The sequence below is a fragment of the Monodelphis domestica genome, chromosome 1 (genome assembly GCF_027887165.1).
Source record: "Monodelphis domestica isolate mMonDom1 chromosome 1, mMonDom1.pri, whole genome shotgun sequence".
NCBI lineage: Eukaryota > Metazoa > Chordata > Mammalia > Didelphimorphia > Didelphidae > Monodelphis > Monodelphis domestica.
In genome coordinates this window covers 86,230,320-86,248,397 of record NC_077227.1, presented here as the reverse complement: position 1 = coordinate 86,248,397, position 18,078 = coordinate 86,230,320, and the positions used below count along the sequence as shown (strand labels likewise).

General features: G+C 33.9%; 1 protein-coding gene across 3 annotated transcripts in view; it reads left to right on the top strand.

Moving 5' to 3' along the window:
- Positions 1-18,078, top strand: part of KIF20B (kinesin family member 20B) — a 97,260-nt gene that overhangs the window by 18,478 nt on the left and 60,704 nt on the right. For 2 of the 3 annotated variants that reach the window (XM_016428024.2, XM_016428023.2), the window contains exons 6-18: positions 876-1,060; positions 2,474-2,510; positions 3,159-3,383; positions 3,681-3,792; positions 4,127-4,198; positions 4,299-4,445; positions 6,657-6,819; positions 7,349-7,618; positions 8,237-8,376; positions 10,720-10,861; positions 13,317-13,563; positions 15,669-15,724; positions 16,141-16,260. In XM_016428024.2, coding sequence (XP_016283510.1) covers positions 876-1,060; positions 2,474-2,510; positions 3,159-3,383; positions 3,681-3,792; positions 4,127-4,198; positions 4,299-4,445; positions 6,657-6,819; positions 7,349-7,618; positions 8,237-8,376; positions 10,720-10,861; positions 13,317-13,563; positions 15,669-15,724; positions 16,141-16,260 — 1,916 coding nt within the window. The remainder of the gene's footprint in view (positions 1-875; positions 1,061-2,473; positions 2,511-3,158; positions 3,384-3,680; positions 3,793-4,126; positions 4,199-4,298; positions 4,446-6,656; positions 6,820-7,348; positions 7,619-8,236; positions 8,377-10,719; positions 10,862-13,316; positions 13,564-15,668; positions 15,725-16,140; positions 16,261-18,078) is intronic. The other variant, XM_016428026.2, reaches the window with a different exon arrangement.

Here is an 18,078-nt window from a genome sequence, read left to right as displayed (position 1 = left end):
GATTTGAACCCAGGTCTGACACTCAATTAACTGCTACCTAGCAAATATTCAAATCATGCACATCTTCTCTTACAGTGCCCCTAAATGTGTAATTTAAAAAATTTCCTTAAATGGAAAAAGTAACAGGTTTTCATAGCATGTTCATTAGTTATATCCCTAGTAACTAAGGGAAATATTTCTCACTTTTAATGAAACTGAAAAAATGAGTGCCCATATTATGTAAAAATTATTTTACCCTGTGGGCTGACATTCACATAGCATTTTTCTTTATTGTTTCTCTCTTTTGAGTCTTATAACACTATTTTACAGATGACGAAATTGATACTCAAAGGAGTTGTTAAGTGTTAAGTTGTTAAGCCTATGGTCTCAGCTACTAAGGATCAGCTTTGAATAAAGATTCCTCCTGACTTCATGTCTAAGGTCATTTACACTGATCCTTCTTGTATTTCTAATTGAGATTAATATCTTTAGGTTTAAAGAAACAGTCTGATGAAAATCAGAAGATAAAAATTCATAAAAGTTACCTACAAGTAGAAATTAGTAAAAAATTAAGAATCTGCCCAGGGCAAACTTGAATGTTATACTTTATTTTAGTATTATATTTTGTGAATTACATATCTTAATATTTGGGTGTAAGGGATCTTGAACTAGAACAGAAGTAAATTGGATGTCAGGGACATTGAATAATTATAATGATTGAGATTCTCTGGGGTCCTTTTCCCACTTCTAACTCATTTTATCCTTATCAGTGCCTACCAGCCTATATGCCTTATATAAAAGAATCCTGAAGATACTTGGAATGACTTCTGACATCTCTTTTTCTCACCCCTTGCCAATAACACCTTGAAATAAATTTTTAAAAATTGTGTTTTCAGGTACAGAGGAAAACACTGGTATTTTGCCTAGAACAATGAACATGTTGTTTAATAACATTCAAGACAAACTGTATGAAAAGATGGACCTAAAACCACATCGATGTAGAGATTATTTACGGTTATCCTCTGACCAAGTGAAAGAAGAAGTTGCTATTAAAAATGCTTTGCTTCGACAAATTAAAGAGGTATGACATAATTTATTTTTTTAATTAAGTTTATTTAATTAATTAATTTAGATTTTTTTTTCATAGTTACATGATTTATGTTCTTTCTCTCCCCTCCTTCCATCCCCCCTCCAATAACCAACAAGTAATATTTCACTGGGTTTTACATGTGCCATTGATCAAGACCCATTTCCTTATTATTTATTCATTCATTCACTCACTCACTAACCAATTAATTAATTAGTTAATTAATTAATTAAAACCCTTACCTTCCATCTTAGATTCAATACTGTGTATTGGTTCTAAGGCAGAAGAGCAATAAGGGCTAGCCAATGGGGGTTAAGTGACTCGTCTAGGGTCACATAGCTGGGAAGTGTCTGAGGCCAGATTTAAACCTAGGACTTCCCATCTCTAGGCCTGGCTTTCAATCCACTGAACCACCCAGCTGCCCCTCATTTCCATATTATTAATATTTGCACTAGAGTGATTGTTTAGAGTCTATATTCCCAATCATCCCCATTGAACCATGTGATCAAGCAGTTGTTTTTCTTCTGCATTTCTGATCCCACAAATCTTTCTCTGGATGTGGATAGTGTTTTTTCTCATAAGTCCCTCACAATTGTCCTGGATCATTGCATTGCTGCTAGTAGAGAAGGGTATAACATAATTTAAATATGTAAAATGCATATACAGTGTGACTTTTAGAAAATCTTCAAATATCTAAGTTTTGATTCTATTCTTTATGCTTGCTAAAAGAGGGAATGGTATAGTTAAGTGTATGAAGCAAAAAATAAGGACACAGACAATTCAACCTAAATTTCAGACTCATTCATACTCCACAAGATATTTTAAGTGATTTAAAGTCTATTTAAAGTATTTTGGTTTTTTTTTTAAGGTTTCAGTAAAGTTCATTAGTCCTTTGGGGTTTGCTGGTAATGTGAAAAAGGAAGCTATCATGCTTGGTGTTGTTCAGAGGCTATTATGCCATTCAAGGAAGAATTCAGTCTTCTACTAAGATTGAGAGAATTTTGGTGAAAACTATTCCTTATCCTCCTTGTAAGTTTCAGGAACCTTTTTTGTTATTCCATGAAACTGAAGGGACACAAAACTTTGAAGGTCTTTTCCTATAAGTCCTACTCAGGAGGCATTGTGCTAACCTACTATTATTTTTTTTGTGAACAAAGTTGTACTATCCTAAGAGTCTATTCTTATTTCTACTCTGAGTCTTACGAAGGGAATTTTAATCATTATTGTTGAATGAGAAAAAAGTTCTGCAAGCAATTCCTCCTGGAAATTATATTCAGTGTTTGAAAGGGGTTGTGAAAGAATATCTGTGGGGTTGGTTACATTGTATACTGGCTATTGAAAAAACTTCCCACCATTGATGGTTTTACACTTCTTATCTAATGACCCCAACTTTTGGTTTTTTTTTAGGTTGCTCTTCAAAATGGCAGTTGTGATACCTTGTATGGTAAGGTTTCCTTCCTTCTTTTCTTTTAAGCATTTTGATTTCATTGATATATGTAATTTTGATGGGTTTTCAGTTTTAAAAGCACCGTTCTAAATCTAATCACTGTTAATGACAGTGACATACTTGGTAATGAAAATTCATGTTTTGAAATGTCAAATTCCATTTAAATTTTATCTAGTTTAGGGGGCAGCTGAGTAGCTCAGTGGATTGAGAGCCAGGCCTAGAGATGGGAGGTCCTAGGTTCAAATCTGGCCTCAGCCACTTCCTAGCTGTGTGACCCTGGGCAAGTCACTTGACCCCCATTGCCTAGCCCTTACCACTCTTCTGCCTTGGAGCCAATACACAGTATTGACTCTAAGACGGAAGGTAAGGGTTTAAAAAAAATTTTTTTTTATCTAGTTTGTTCTCTATGAATTCTTTTATTACTAGAAATAACTTTCTCATGGTTGTATAACAGGTATTTAATACATATTTGTCAGTTTGAATTAATGATGGAATTATGAGTTGGGGCCAGTGAAAATATAATTTTGTATTTCTTCAACAGAAGAGAAATAAGAAGAGATGAAAAAATAATTTTAAAAAACAACCCATTGCTTTTTTTTTGGCTTAGTGTTTATTTAAATCATCATTATTATTTTTTTTGGACAGGAAGTTGGAACTCTGTGAACGTCTCAGATTTTGAAGATTCCAAAGACTTTGAACAACCTAGTTTGAATGTAGATAATACAGTGAAATTTTCAGTCTGGGTTTCTTTTTTTGAGATTTACAATGAATTTATTTATGATTTATTTGTTCCTGTATCAAATGACAAGTATCAAAAGAGGAAAATGCTGCGTCTTTCTCAAGATGTCAAAGGCTGTTCATTTATAAAAGGTATGGTCCCTACTGCCCATGCCTTCAGACATTAACTAGCATAAAATGAAATAATTCACACTTAATCTTTAAAAAACTTTTGTTACAGAAATTGGCTTAATCTTTGCTTTGCATTGATAAAGTCATAGCCCAAGTTTGAGTTACAAAATGTCAGTTCTTCCTTAGTAGTTCATTTACAAGTACTATATATACCTACATGACATTGCCTAGGCCAACTGGTTAAAAATTGTAAACTTGTTCATGACTTATTTTAATTTTAAAATGTTCATCCACTTTCTCCTATTTTTCTTTTTTAAGATCTGCAATGGATTCATGTTTCTGATTCCAGAGAGGCATATAGACTTCTTAAACTAGGATTGAAGCACCGGAGTTTTGCTTCTACAAAGCTGAACACTGCATCTAGCAGAAGGTAAGTGAGGAAGAAAGACTGGAGTTACCACTTGCTTAGAATAATCAGTCACTTGAAGGCAGAACTCCCTTCATTTGAGGACTAAATGGGTCATATGCTGCTTTTGATACCTCATTTTCAGCAGTAGTGCTAGCTATTCCTCATTCATCTAGTGAAACAAGGAAAAAGATTGGGACTAAGTGTAGGCTTAAGTCTTCTCTATAGAGATGGTAGCTAAAATCTCAGTAGCTTTCAATCCGTGTTTTAAATCAAAATATTGTACAACCAGATGAGAAGTTTTATGGTAAATTGTCACTAAAATGTAATGACAATCATTGTTTAATCTTTGTTATAGTCACAGCATATTCACTATTAGAACACTGCAGATAGAGGATTCTGAGGTGCCTCATGTAACAGGAGTCAGTGAGTAAGTAAACATTCTCTTGAATTTAATTGCTTTAAAAATATATTTCAAAGTTCCCTCCAAGACTAACTCTCTTCTCTTGCCTCCCTTCCTTCTTTCTCAGACTATCCCTGTGTGATCTGGCTGGTTCAGAGCGAAGCATGAAGACCCAAAATGAAGGTGAAAGATTGAGAGAGACTGGAAACATTAACACTTCTTTGCTGACATTAGGAAAATGTATTAATGCTTTAAGGAACAGCCAGAAGTCAAAGTAAGTCACTAAAAATAGATAATATCTATTTACTTAGACAAAACTATGTTATACTAAGTATAAGATTCTCTGTGAAGGATTTAAATATGGACAATAATGGATTACAAAGGATGAAGGTACTGTGATTTGAGACAGTAGGAGGAGTCTCTGCTTTGGTGAAATTACAAACAGGTCTAATAAAGTGTGAAATATTAAGACTTTGTCCATTTAATGCTCAGAAGGATTTTACATAATATTCCCTTATGGTTTTCTTTTTCTTTTTAAAAATAAATTTTTGTTGAAATATATTTTAAAATAGATTTTTGTTGAAATGGCATGGCCTTTTTTTATATCATTATTATTATGCCAAGTATTTTCCTCTCCCCATCACCCTATATGACAAATAGTGTTTTTTTTAAGAGAAAAATATATCAACACAACTGATTTATACATTGAAAAACATCTGAAAATGTGCATTGTGTACTAACTTCCACAGAGGGATAGGTTGAAGATGTCTTTTCATATCTATTTATTCTAGTCTTGCTTGATCTTTATAATTCTGTTTATATTTACTTTTGTTCTTTTTATTTACTATTTTTTTTAAACCTTTATCCACTGTCATAGAATCAATAATGTGTATTGATTCCATGGCAGAAGAGTGGTAAGGCTAGACAATGGGGGTTAAGTGACTAGCCCAAGGCCTCACAGCAATGTCATTTCTGAGGCTAGATTTGAATCCAGGGCCTCCCATCTCTAGGCCTGACTCTCAATCCACTGGACTACCCAGCTGCCTTCTCAATTTATTATTGATGTATTTAGTTTCTACACCATTCACATTTCCCTCTGACATTCCCCTCCCTACTCTTAGAGAGCTATCCCATATATAAAAAGAAATTAGAGGGTAAAAAAGTCAAAGAAAATAAAAAATAAACAAAACTGGTCAATACATTGAAAATCCGACTATGCAATGTTCCAAATCTTTCCAACCCTTTACCCCCTCCATTCTGCAAAGGAGTTGGAGGTAGGAGGGAGAGAGGTTTTCTTCTTTCTCTTATTTGGGAACAAATTTGTTCTTCCTAATTTTTTAATACTTGTTTTCAATTGCCTTGTGGTTTCTCTTTCTATTTCCATTATTGTAATCACTGGCTATACTTACTTTTTGTGCTTCTCTATATTCATCATATTTATTGTATTCATCATATTTATTGTTTTGCATTGTAGTATTCCATTACATTCAGATGCAACTTTTTTTAGCCATCTTTCATCCTTTGATTCCAATTTTTTGTCACCACAGAAGTCTTACTGTTCTACTGTTTTCTAAACAACTTTTTTTTTTTTAATTTGCTTCCCACAGTTATCTGTGGATTGTGGTTAGTGCTGAGAAGTCTTGGTTAAAATGCATTCCAGGAGTATAGTATTAGTGCAAATATTTAGTAAATGATTTGGTGAGTAAGAGGATATTATTGAAATGGTTTACAGATACATAAAACTTTAAGTTTTGCAAGATGCTTTACATACATTACCTGATTTGATTCTCACACTACCCCTGTTAGGTGATTTTTAGTCTCATTTTTATGGATGAAGAAATGGGGCTAGAGAGTGTTAAATGACTTAGTCCAGATTTGAGAATCACACAGCTAATAAATTCATCAGAGGCAGTATTAGAACTCAGGCCTCTGACTCGAGGTCTAGCACTTTACTATGCTGTAGAATTATTTCTTAGTTGAAGGTATTTTGAATTAATAAGTTTCTGATGCTATCTCTTCAGGATTGGTAAAGTACCTTCACCCTCACTGAAGTAGTTTGCATGCTTAGTTAGATATGACAGCTTTCAAGGTCACTTAGCATTTGAGGCTCTGCAGTCAGCCAATACAAACTACCCAAGTATATCATATACTTATGACATAGAGCACCAATAAACTGAGCCTGTTTAAAATTTTCAAATGTTATTTCCATTATGTCAGCAATAATATTTATCGTAGATTTCTTGTATGCATTTTTTTGGGGGGGCCAAAAAACCTCCCCAAACCCACACAGCAACTATTTCATTAAACTATATAGAATTTACAGAAGGTAGTTGCCACTTTAGAGCATGTTGTTCACACAGGCCTTCTCTTATACAATAGTTGCTATATTATTCATTACTGTGTAAGTAGTCAGCAACTGAATATTTCATCCTGGCTTAGGAATCTATTTAAATGCATACTAACTTTTAAAATTTTTCTTTTTTAGGTTGCAACAGCATGTTCCCTTTCGAGAAAGTAAACTTACCCATTATTTTCAAAGCTTCTTTAATGGCAAAGGAAAAATATACATGATAGTCAACATTAGCCAGTGTTGTTCTGCCTATGATGAAACATTCAGCGTTTTGAAGTTTGCAGCTGTTGCACAAAAAGTAAATATATTTTTATCCATCATAGTAGTTTATATCATTTTCTCCTCATTTATTTCTTCTATTAGAGTATGCTGAATGCTTTTTTCTTCTTATATTATTAGCTTAAAAAAAGATTTGTTTGAAAATTAAATTTTTAATTGTCTAAAGGAAAGATGGAAATACTAAATACAGCTCATTTTGGTACTAATAATAATGAATTTCACAATTTGTGCTAATGGGAACAATAATGCCAGTTATCTGCAATGCAACTTTATCCCTGAGATTAGTTGATTCTGTTGTCTGCTCAGTGGCTTCAGGGGCTGGATCAGGGATAGAGGAAATCTTGCTGGTATGAGCAGTACTTTGGTATTGATACCCCTAAGTTTTTTTTTCCCCTCTCCCAGTGCATCCTCTTAGTAGCTTTAATAATCAAGTTGATTAAATATAAAAATTCTAAAAATCTCTATTATCTGTTAAAACATCTGAATTCCTGGTTGATTTCATTTATCTAAGACCTTCACTTAAAAAATGACATTGGACTCCTTAACAGGTTTTTGTTGCAGATATTTTAAATTTTTCTCAAGAGAAACCATTTGGCCAGACAAAATCTTCCAGGGATACATCGTTCATTGCTAATAATGCAGATACTAAAATGTTACAAATGAAGAGAACCACCATTGAATGGGAAAGGAGTCTTGAAGATGTAATAGAAGATGAAGATTTGGTAGAGAATCCTGATGAAGCTCAAGATGACCATAACATGGAAGAAGCAGACATGACATTCAAAGAAGAAAAATCTTTCAGCAAAGAGGAGTATTCAGTATGTATTCTGATAGGCTGGTTGTGTCATTATTACTCTAGGACTTAAAAATATGTTAGTCTTCATTGATCCCCCAGACTTCTTTTTTAGCATTTATACATGCCTCTTTGATTTCCAGCTTAAATATTGTCAAATGCCTGCCTGTAACTAGTTTTCTTATATCTTCTAAAATATCTAGTGAAAAGAAGAGTAGCTAACTTTCATGATTTCAACAAAGATGAACTCTCAGGAGCAGGGAGGCCATTCAGCTGCCTAAGGAGGGGCAAACTGGCCTCGCTCAGAAATGGAGCAGAGAAAAATTTCCATACTGATACAAAATGAAATTGAACTCATGAGTGGTTGCTGTACTTCCAACTTGGGCAAAAATAGGGTGGCCTAATCCCGTTCTATACCTTCCCCAACCAAAAAAGATAAAACTATCAGAGCTTGGGCAGTGTTAATTTTGCTGTTCAGAAGCATATCTATAAGTGGATTGGTTTCCCCAAAGATATCATATCTTCAGTAGATGGATATAATAAATATAAGACTTCACAAATAAAAATGCATGAGGTACATTGTTTTCTAAAGAGATGAATGATGTATCTTAGAATAATCTGGAGGCTCTTATTAAATTTTTAGAAACTACTGTCACTGATAGAAGATTTGAAGAACAAACTGATAAATGAAAAGAAAGAAAAATTAACCTTGGAATTAAAAATTCGTGATGAAGTTACACAAGAATTTACTCAGTACTTGGCTCAACGGGAAGCTGATTTTAAGTAAGTTTGTGTGTTTAATTCAATCCAACAAGTAAGTTGCTTGTTTATTCTAGGCATTATTAGGTGTTATGTATATAAGGAAGAGAAAAATTGTTCTTGCCCTCAAGGGGTTTACATTCTAGTATTGAGAGGAAATGATGTACACACAAATATTTATATTCCAAATAAATATAAAGTACTATTGTAGGGGGCACTAACGGAATTGAGTGGCTTTTTGTAGGTGCTAACATTTTAGCTGAGCTTTAAATGCAGTTAGGAATTCCAAGAAGTGGAGATGAGAATGGAGAACATTCTAGGCATGTGGGAACTTCATCAGACTCCAAGTCAAGAGATGTGATGAAAATAAGAGGATAGGATGTAGATGACAAACCTACAAAAATGTCTGAGAATGATCAAATAGAATGTTAAGATGAGGGAGTACTGTTTAAACAGTCTGTGGGGGAGATTATCTGTTATTTTATTTACTTATTTTATTTTTTGGGAACATTAAGTAGGCTAATTTTGCTGGAATACAGAATGTAGAGGAAGAGCATTGTAAAACAAGTGTGGAAGAATAGGTTGTTGATGCCATTATAATGGACTTTACATATCATATAAAGGAATTTATGTTTTATTCTAAAGCAAAGGACCCTAATCTTTTTTTGTGTGTATCATATATCCATTTGGCAGTTTGGCAAAGACTATGGATCCCTCCTCAGAATAGTGGGTTTTAAATAATTGAAGGAAATGTTTTCCTCATTTTCTCTTCAAGTTAATGGACCCCTGATAATATGATTGTGAACCCTTGGGGGGGCCCCAGGTTAAGAGCCCCTACCCTAGAAGCAATAGTGACTCCCTCTATCTCATGAGTTAGGGTAAGAGAGTAAGATGTTTACTTCAAAAATATCAGTTTGGCAATTATAGGGAATATGTTGGAGAAAGGACTTCTTTAATAGTTCTTGTGAGAAGTTATGAGGTCCTAAATTAATGTGGTGGCCATACAAGTGGAGAAAAGGGGTTGGATGTGAGAGATATGGGAGTGTCATTGACAAAATTTAGTGGTAGGAATGGCTCTGAGGTGATGAATCTGGATGACTGGAAAATTTGGTGATGCCCCTAACAGAAATGGAGAAATTAGGAGATAAAGTGATTTGGGGGGAAAGGATAATGTTATATTTTGAACTTTTTGAGTTCAAAGTGCCTATGGGGGACAGCCTGGTGTAACTGTTCAGAGGATGGTGGCTAGATATTGTAGTCATTACTCTACATAGCATTTGTGGTTTAATGGGAACTGATGAAGAGAGAGAGAGAGAGAAAGAGAGAGAGAGAGAGTGCCTTGAAGATAAGAGGATAGGATGTAGATGACAAACCTACAAAAATGTTTGAGAATGATCAAATAGAATGTTAAGATGAGGGAGTACTGTTTAAACAATCTGTGGGGGAGATTATCTGTTGTGTTTTTGTTAAGTATTTTTTTTTCCAGTGGTTATTAACAAAGTGTGGTCCCTTTTTGTAAGATTTGTAAGAAGTTGATTGTTTTGGTCAGTAAAGGTCCATCTTATTAATATCCTATAGTAGTTTAGGAAAACATGATTTTCATAAGCCTAGTCTTTCTTGACTTATGCTCTTTCCTTTTATCTGGTACTTCTTACCCCTTTTCTGAAAACCCAGCACTCTTATCTAATCTTTGCTGGAAGTTTCTAGCTTCTTTAGTTAATCGGTTCTTAACAAACCTGTTACAGTAAAAGCTGGAAACTGATCAGAGGAATACCTAAATGAGACCATATCTTTCCTTAAAGAAAATTTGCTTCTCTTCCACAGCCTTACTGTGTGGACAACTCAGATGTGCTTACTTTGAACCTAATCTCAAGAGCCTGATATTACCTTGGCTCCAGATTCAGAGGGAACTAACTATTCACATGATTATAAATCTTTGCCCCATTTATGGCCTTAAGGTTATCTTTCCCAAGGCCCGAAGTTTCTTTCCATTGTTTAAGTAGGTGATGTATATACAGTCTCTAGAGATCCAATTATATCCTTGTTTCTCAGGTGACAGTGACTCTGATATATCCTTGTACTACTCCCTCCTCAGGTCCTTGTGCCTTTGGGTATTTCAAATTAAGCAATAAGGCCATTTTTTTCTGGGAGAGGTAAATCCATCAAATCAAGGCCGTTTTGCTTTTGGTTGGTTTTCTTAATAAATGAGAGTCCAAGTCCCACAAAGCAGCTGCCACAAACTGGGACAATTTGCAGTGATTGTTTCATTGTCTTTTTGGTAACATTCTGAAACATTGAAAAAGAAATACCTTCTTTCCAAAAGTGAACTTGTTCTGTTTTTAAGTGAGATTTGTTTGCTTTATGAAGGGAATCCCTTCTTCAGGAACGTGAAATGTTAGAAGAAAATTCTGAACGTCGGATGGCAATCTTTAAGGATTTGGTTGGTGACTGTGAAACCTCACGTGAAGAGCCAATGGATGAAACTTGTACTGTGAAAGTTGAATCCAAGGTGTGTGTGTATCTGTTTTTAATTTAAAGAAATTATGAGGAGGAATGTTCTGATGTTATAGGCTACACCATTTAACATAGATGTTAGTACATTTTTAAAAGCCCTTACTTTATGTTACCTTAATATTTATTAAGTTTATCATAGTCAGACATGTAAATGTCTGACTGTTGATTAAACTTGGCTACATAATCTGAAACAAGTTAGATATCTAAAGAATGTGGAGCCTCAAATTGTCAATTTTGCCCCTGAATTCTGAAATCATGATTTCCTGTCTATTCTCAGTTTGAGCCTTGTCCTGGAGCCATTACTACTATTTACATGTAAATGGCTAGTTTGGTTGAAGATTAAACATGACCCAGATGAAAAAAAGTCCTTTCTTATTGTGGTTGTGGAATTAACCCTTCCCCACTATTTTCTTTCTTGTTTTTTTTTAGACCTCATCTAGTTACTGCTCTTTGTAGCCCACTATAGTAAATGGGAAGTTCTTACCCCTACTTGGTTTTGTGACAATGTCAAGGATTTGGGGGAAGGGATATGTAGTCTAGAATGTATAATGAATTTTCATATAGGAGCCTGAGTGCCACTTATAACTATTCCCATGGGAAAATGTATTACATGCCATAAGCAATTGTTTTGGTAAAAAAAATTGACCTTTCAAAATCAGATAGACTTATTTTACCTATGTATCTTTTTTTTTTTTGGCTTAAGACAATGGTTGAAGGGGGAAAAAGTTCTTTAAAATTAAAATGAGTTTTTCTGTAAAAATAGCAATACATTTAATGAAAATATTTGCAAGAGATCATTGCCTCCGTGGAACACACTCTTCCACAAATATATGTGTCATAATATAGGAGAAGTAGCATGCATAGGGACCCCAGATATGTAATAACTGTGGAGGGACATATTATACTTCTGGCCTTGCAGGGTGAGACTATCTTCTGTGATCATACTCTCTCATTAGGACTATTCCTGGCTGAGCATGTTCCTCTTCGGGCCTGCTCCTTGCTGGGCATGGTGGTATATCTGATAGACACAGTTTCCCTGTCTTAGCAGGCCTTCCATTTGTTAGTTGTATGGTGGTAGCCACCATACCTAGCTATGAAAAGCTACAAAGGGCCACCTCCCTAATATTAGTTCCTCTGTCTTGGCTGTTGATCAAAGCCTTCTACTAATCAACTACCTTGTGGTTAGTGATGCTTTCATATCTCCTTAAAAATTTTTACTCATGAAACTGTTAATAAATTGAAGTCTGAGAATTTTGCATAAGAAGTAAAGATCAATTTTCTCCATTTATCTAGAAATATTTTCTTCTTTATTTTATATATCTATCAACAGCAAGACCTAATTCCTTTGATGCTGTAAAACTTAATTGCTTTTGTATTGAAAAGCCTCAGTTTCTTCATATTTTTCCTTAAATAAGTTTTTTATCCTAGCAAAAACAAAAAGGTTTGGGGGCAGTTGAGGTACAGGACAGAGAGTGAGGCCTAGAGATGGGGGAGGGGGGCGGGGTTCTTGGTTTAAATTTGGGCTCAGACCTATGTGATCCTGGGCAAGTCACTTCATCCCAGTTACCTAGCCCTTACTGCACTTTTGAGTGCAGAAATGACACTTAGTTTCGATTAGAAGACAAGGTTAGAGCTTATAAAAATAAAAGTATACTTAGACTTGTGTGAACATCTTTGAACATATATCAGCATAATAATCTGACTTACAAAATCAGCAACATAATGCAGTTTAAAAACAAGTACCTATTGCATGGTATGCATGTTAGATTTTCATTTAACTAGCATTAGTGCATGTGATATATTACATAATTGATAATTTTATTAGCATTCATGACAACTTGGCATATATTGAACTAAGGGCCCAAATCTCAAATATGAAACATGTGATGCCCGACAGTTTCATTCAATGACCAAGTATATAGATCATAGGTAGGAACAGAGAACATGTTCTGTAGTGGTAGTACATGGATGCTGTGGCCAAATTGATTATGTTAATTGCTGTGATAATTGATGCTTAAAGTGGGCATATACACACCAAACACAGAAGTCATATGTAACATGTAGCTACATATACAAAGACTGCATCTTATCTGCTTTGTGACAATTGGCATTGTTTGACTGCAAAGGTAAGCACTTCCATTTATGCTAAGCTAATTATGCAGTGAATCTGGAGCTTGACTTAATGGGTTTGATGCTATTGTTTGAAATTTGTGGATTGGTCAGGTTTGCCTATCAGCAGCATTCTTAGACCTACTAGTCTATGATCTCAATCTGATGTTGTAACTGGCTCAGATTTTTACTGTCTCTAGACTTTATGGGGGCCCTAATAATTTCCTAAAGTCATGAAAATTTTTGCTTATTATCTTTAAAAGGAATATGGGCTATTTTTGTAACATTGTAATAGTGAAAGCCACTATTAACATTAGTCCTGTGGTTTTTGCTATTTTTAGGAATCAGATAATTTTGTAGGAATTGAAGACGTTATTGATTCTCTTCAAGATGATATCACTGATATTAAGAAACAAGCTGAAATTGCTCACTCATTCATTGCATCTCTTGCTGACCCCCAGGAAGCTATTGCTTGTTTAGAGCAAAAGTATAATCAAGCTACAGCTGAATTAGCTAAAATCCAAGAAGAATTTGCTAAAGTCCAGGAAGAATTAGTCAAGACCCAAGAAGAATTAAAGAGAGAAAATAGTAAGTACTTTCTTCTTTGAACATTCTTTAGACTTAGAAGAATTTGTAACTTATCAGTTCTAAACAATGTATTTATTATTACTCTCATCATAATTACCCAGAAAGGCCTTTATATAAAAGGCACTAGTCACTAGATTTTTTTTATGTTTATATGTCTATAAAATTTTTGAATATTTAAAGGTAAAACCTCAAAACTCATATATAATGAAAAACGCCAAATCTATGTGTGCCCTTTTGCTTATTTTGAAACCTTATCTTAGAAAAATGATTCTTTAAAAATATCACTTTTACAAAGAAATTAAGAAACATGTTAGGATCCATTGTATATTCCCCTTCCCCTGTTTATTTCCTATATTCCTTATAGGGATTCCCTTCCTAAGATACAGTATACTCTGGACTTATGAGTTCTATTCTAATGTTCATTTAATATTTAAAGGAATAGCTTCTTGATCCTAGATTTTTTTAGATCCTATAAATAGTGTCAATAAAAGTCAATAAGTATTTTTAAGTGCCAACAATGTTCAAGGCACTGGCAATACAAAGGAAGGCCAAAAATAGCACCTGCTCTCAAAGAACTTACACTGTAATGAGAAGAAGGAATCCATGGTAGGGAGAGCCAGTATGCAAATAACTGTGTACCAGTGTGAAATAGTTAATAATCAATAGAGAAAAGGTCCTCAAATTAAGGGGAATCCAGAAAGTCTTCTTGTATGATGTGAGATTTTTGCCTGGACTTGAAGAAAGCCAGAAAGTGAAGATAAAGAGGGAGGGAATTCTAAGTATGGGAGATTCTGGTGGAATGTCTTGAGGAGCCCAGTGTCATAGAGGTCCAAGGTTGGGGGGGGAGATAAGTTATAAGAAGACTGAAAAGATATTGGAGGGCTTTAAATGCCAAATAATATTTTGTATTTGATATAGTATAGAGAATACATTTGAAGTTATGTTTATTACATATTTATATTTCTTATTACCTTGTTTTATTTTAATTACTTTAATTTAACAGGTAAAACAAATTGTCCAATTGGCATTTTGTCCAAAAATATGTTTAAGTCTCTTAGGAAGTGAGGAGTAGCATGCTTCATTATCAGTCCTCTTGAATAGTGGTTGGTCATTGTGTTGATCAGAATTCTTAAGTCTTTCAAAGGTCTTGGTCTTTTTCTTTTTCTTTTTCTTTAGAGTCCTTATTGTGTAACTCATTCTCTTGGCTCTTCTCACTTCATTCTGAATAAATTTATATTGGTCTTTCCAGCCTTCCTTGAAACTTCCCTTCATAATTTCTTATAGCACAATATTATTTCATGATGTTCATATTATTGTGTTGAACCTAATTTATTCAAACATTTTGCCACCACAACAAGAGCTACTACAAATACTTGTTAAATATAGGGCTCTGTTTCCCTCTTTCTTGAATCTCTCAGGGGTAGTAGGAATAGTATAGGGTAAAGTTGTATCATTGGGTCAAAAATTATTGACAGGTCAGTAACTTTTTGGGCATAGTTCCAGATTGTTTTCCATGATGAAATAGAATGACTAGACCAATTCACAGTTCCACTAACAGTACATTAATGTGCTTGTTTTCCTAAAGCACTTCCAACATTTGTCTTTTTTTTTTGGTCTGTGTTACTAATCTGATGAGCACATTATTTGATTTTAAGGGCTGTGTAAATATGTGTTACTGTGAAGCAAGATGAATAAATATATTTATAACTATAATAGATACATCTACTTTATGAAATTCCACAAAGGTACTTGAGTACATCTTTTACTTGGCTTCATTCCAGTTACAGAAGTTATTTTGGTAGGAAGGTACAATCAGTACTTATTATTTGACTCATTATTTATCTGGGCATTAGCAAGGCTATCTAGACTCCAAATACTTATTTTGTCTTCTGACTGCCCCTTCCACATTCTGTTATGGCAAAGTTGAGAGATACCTCTAAATATTTATGCTACAATGCCCATCATCTCTAGAACTTTTCTTTGATAAAATCTATGATTAAGGTAATGAATGGGTTGCTGCTTGGTGATATGTGTTTTGGATGCTGGATATTTGTTTTCAAAGCTATATAAAATTAACCTCTGCTTTTTATGTTCCATTTTATCAGAATCAGAAATGACTGACTGCAAGATATCTGTTCATGAGCTTGAAAATGCTAATAAGGTGATGCTTTAGAATTTTATTTGATAGCAATATTTATTATAAATGTCTTAGTAAAGACTTTCATGATTTGAATGTGCTTTTTCCTGTTGTTCATTCAGTTTCTTTTATGCCTTTTGTTAGTAGATTAGTCTTACCATTCTTTTGACCTTATTTTACTGCCTTGTAAAGTATGAATGCTTTGATATATGCAGATTAAAATGCACACAGAAAATATAAATGTTTTGGTGTTAGTATTAAGTTATGTCATAGATTATTATGCCATAGATCATGCTCAGAGATGCTCAATTCCTTTAGCAAAATGAAACTAGAATTGAGAGGAATTCCATTTAAGAAGCTATTTTAGAAATTAATCTAATTTCTTGACATTTGTAATTTTATATCTGTACTCTAAAAATGTCTTTTCTTCTTTCCAAAAGAAAATAGTTGCACAGAATCAAAGAATTCAAGAGTTAATGAATATCATTGATCAAAAAGAAGAGACTATTAACAAGTTGCAGAATTTGGTGTCACATATGGAAGATACATTTAAAGGCTGTGTAAGATTCTAATTATACTGGTTTATTAAACTAGTTTTATTTCTCAAATTATAAGACAAATCAGAATTTTTAAATGAAGCCAGTGTCCTGACTTTAAGCAAAATTGGGGTAATATGTCTTATGTTACTTTGTAAACTTAAAACTTAGGTGAAATTGCTTTTAATTTCATGTTCTTCATAAAAGTACTTTTTGGATATGTTTTGCTTATGTCAACAAACCTTTATTTGGAACAGGTTTATCTTTCTGCCTCCCTAGTTTAGATGAATAAAAATGCTTTAACCTCTGGTAGATTGGATGAAGGCAGAGGGATCCTTAGGATATAAGCTTTCATAAATTAAAATGTGTAAGAGAGGGGAGGACATGCAGATCTATTAAACTTACTTTACAAATATTTACCAAGTTCGGCTAAATTTAATTGTATTTGTAATTGTAATTAACTGTTCATATTGATAATAAGAATATTTTCTTATGATATGATATAATGATTTATAATTTGATTTTTAAGATTATTGTTATGTTTCTTTATGTTGGAGTTGATCTACATGCTAGGTTTACTGGCAGGTGTCCCTCCATATTCTCCACCCTGTTCAGGAGTAGTTTATCATCTGTACAAGAAGTAGATTGGCTATTTTGTTCTGTCTTGACTATTGAATATTAATGCTACCCTTAAGTTAAAGCCACAGCCATCACCTAAATTCATGACAAAGAAAGTACAGTGGGGAAGAATATATTATTTTTATAACGTGCCCATCTTCTTGTTAGAATACTTAATTTGGTGACAGTGAGGGCAGAGACTTCATTGGCCCTTTGGCATTCTTCTATAGCAGGATCCTTTTGGAAATATAGTGAAAAGAGGTTTGAATTTGTCATCAAAGGACTTAGACTTAAGTCCCAGCTAGGCCATTACTAAGTCATTTTACCCTTTCTCAGACTCAGTTTTCTCATCTGTAAAATAAGAGGATTAGACTCTGATCTCTAAGGTTTCTTCCCTATTCAAAATTTGTAATTCTTTGAACTTTTAGAGTAGGCATTTTCTGTATAACTTTTGAAGCAGTATAAAAAGCCCAGTCCATCTTCCCCCTGGGGATAAGAAAATAAATATCTAAAAAACCAAAAGCTTTGACACATTCCCACCATGTAACCCTAGGCTAAGTGCTTAACCTTTCAGTACTACAGGCAAATATCTTAATAAATATCTAAAACCAAATATTATAGTGCTTGTTAATCTACATTGGTGGTGGAGAAAATGATATATCAGTGAATTAAAATTCTTTTCCCCAAACAAGAAATATCTCCAGGTTATTAAAGTATGCAAGTAGTTTTTTTGTTTGTTTGTTTTTGTTTTTTTAAAACCCTTACCTTCTGCTTGGAGTCAATACTGTGTATTGGCTCCAAGGCTGAAGAGTGGTAAAGGCTAGGCAATGGGGATCAAGTGACTTGCCCCAGGTCATACAACTAGGAAGTATCTGAGGCCAGAGCAACTAGTTTTAATTAAGGGATCTAATCTTCCTAAGCTGGTGTAAAGTTGCACAAGAACCATTATAATTTATAATAGTTTTGCATGTACATGGGGCAGTAGGAAATATTGAAGCCTACTTTTTCACTAGTGATTGTGAAAGTATAATACAACTTTGCCTGATTTTTCAACTTTTAATGGCAAAAACCTGAGGTTCTAGCAGATGGGGATATTGTAATAGAAAAGAATGTTTAGTGAGTAAAACATCATGCCCCTAACTCCCTGTTTTTTCTGAAGAGGAGGACATTTTCCTTTCACAAACAAAAAAAGAGGAGCCAACAGATGCTTACCAGTAATGTTTC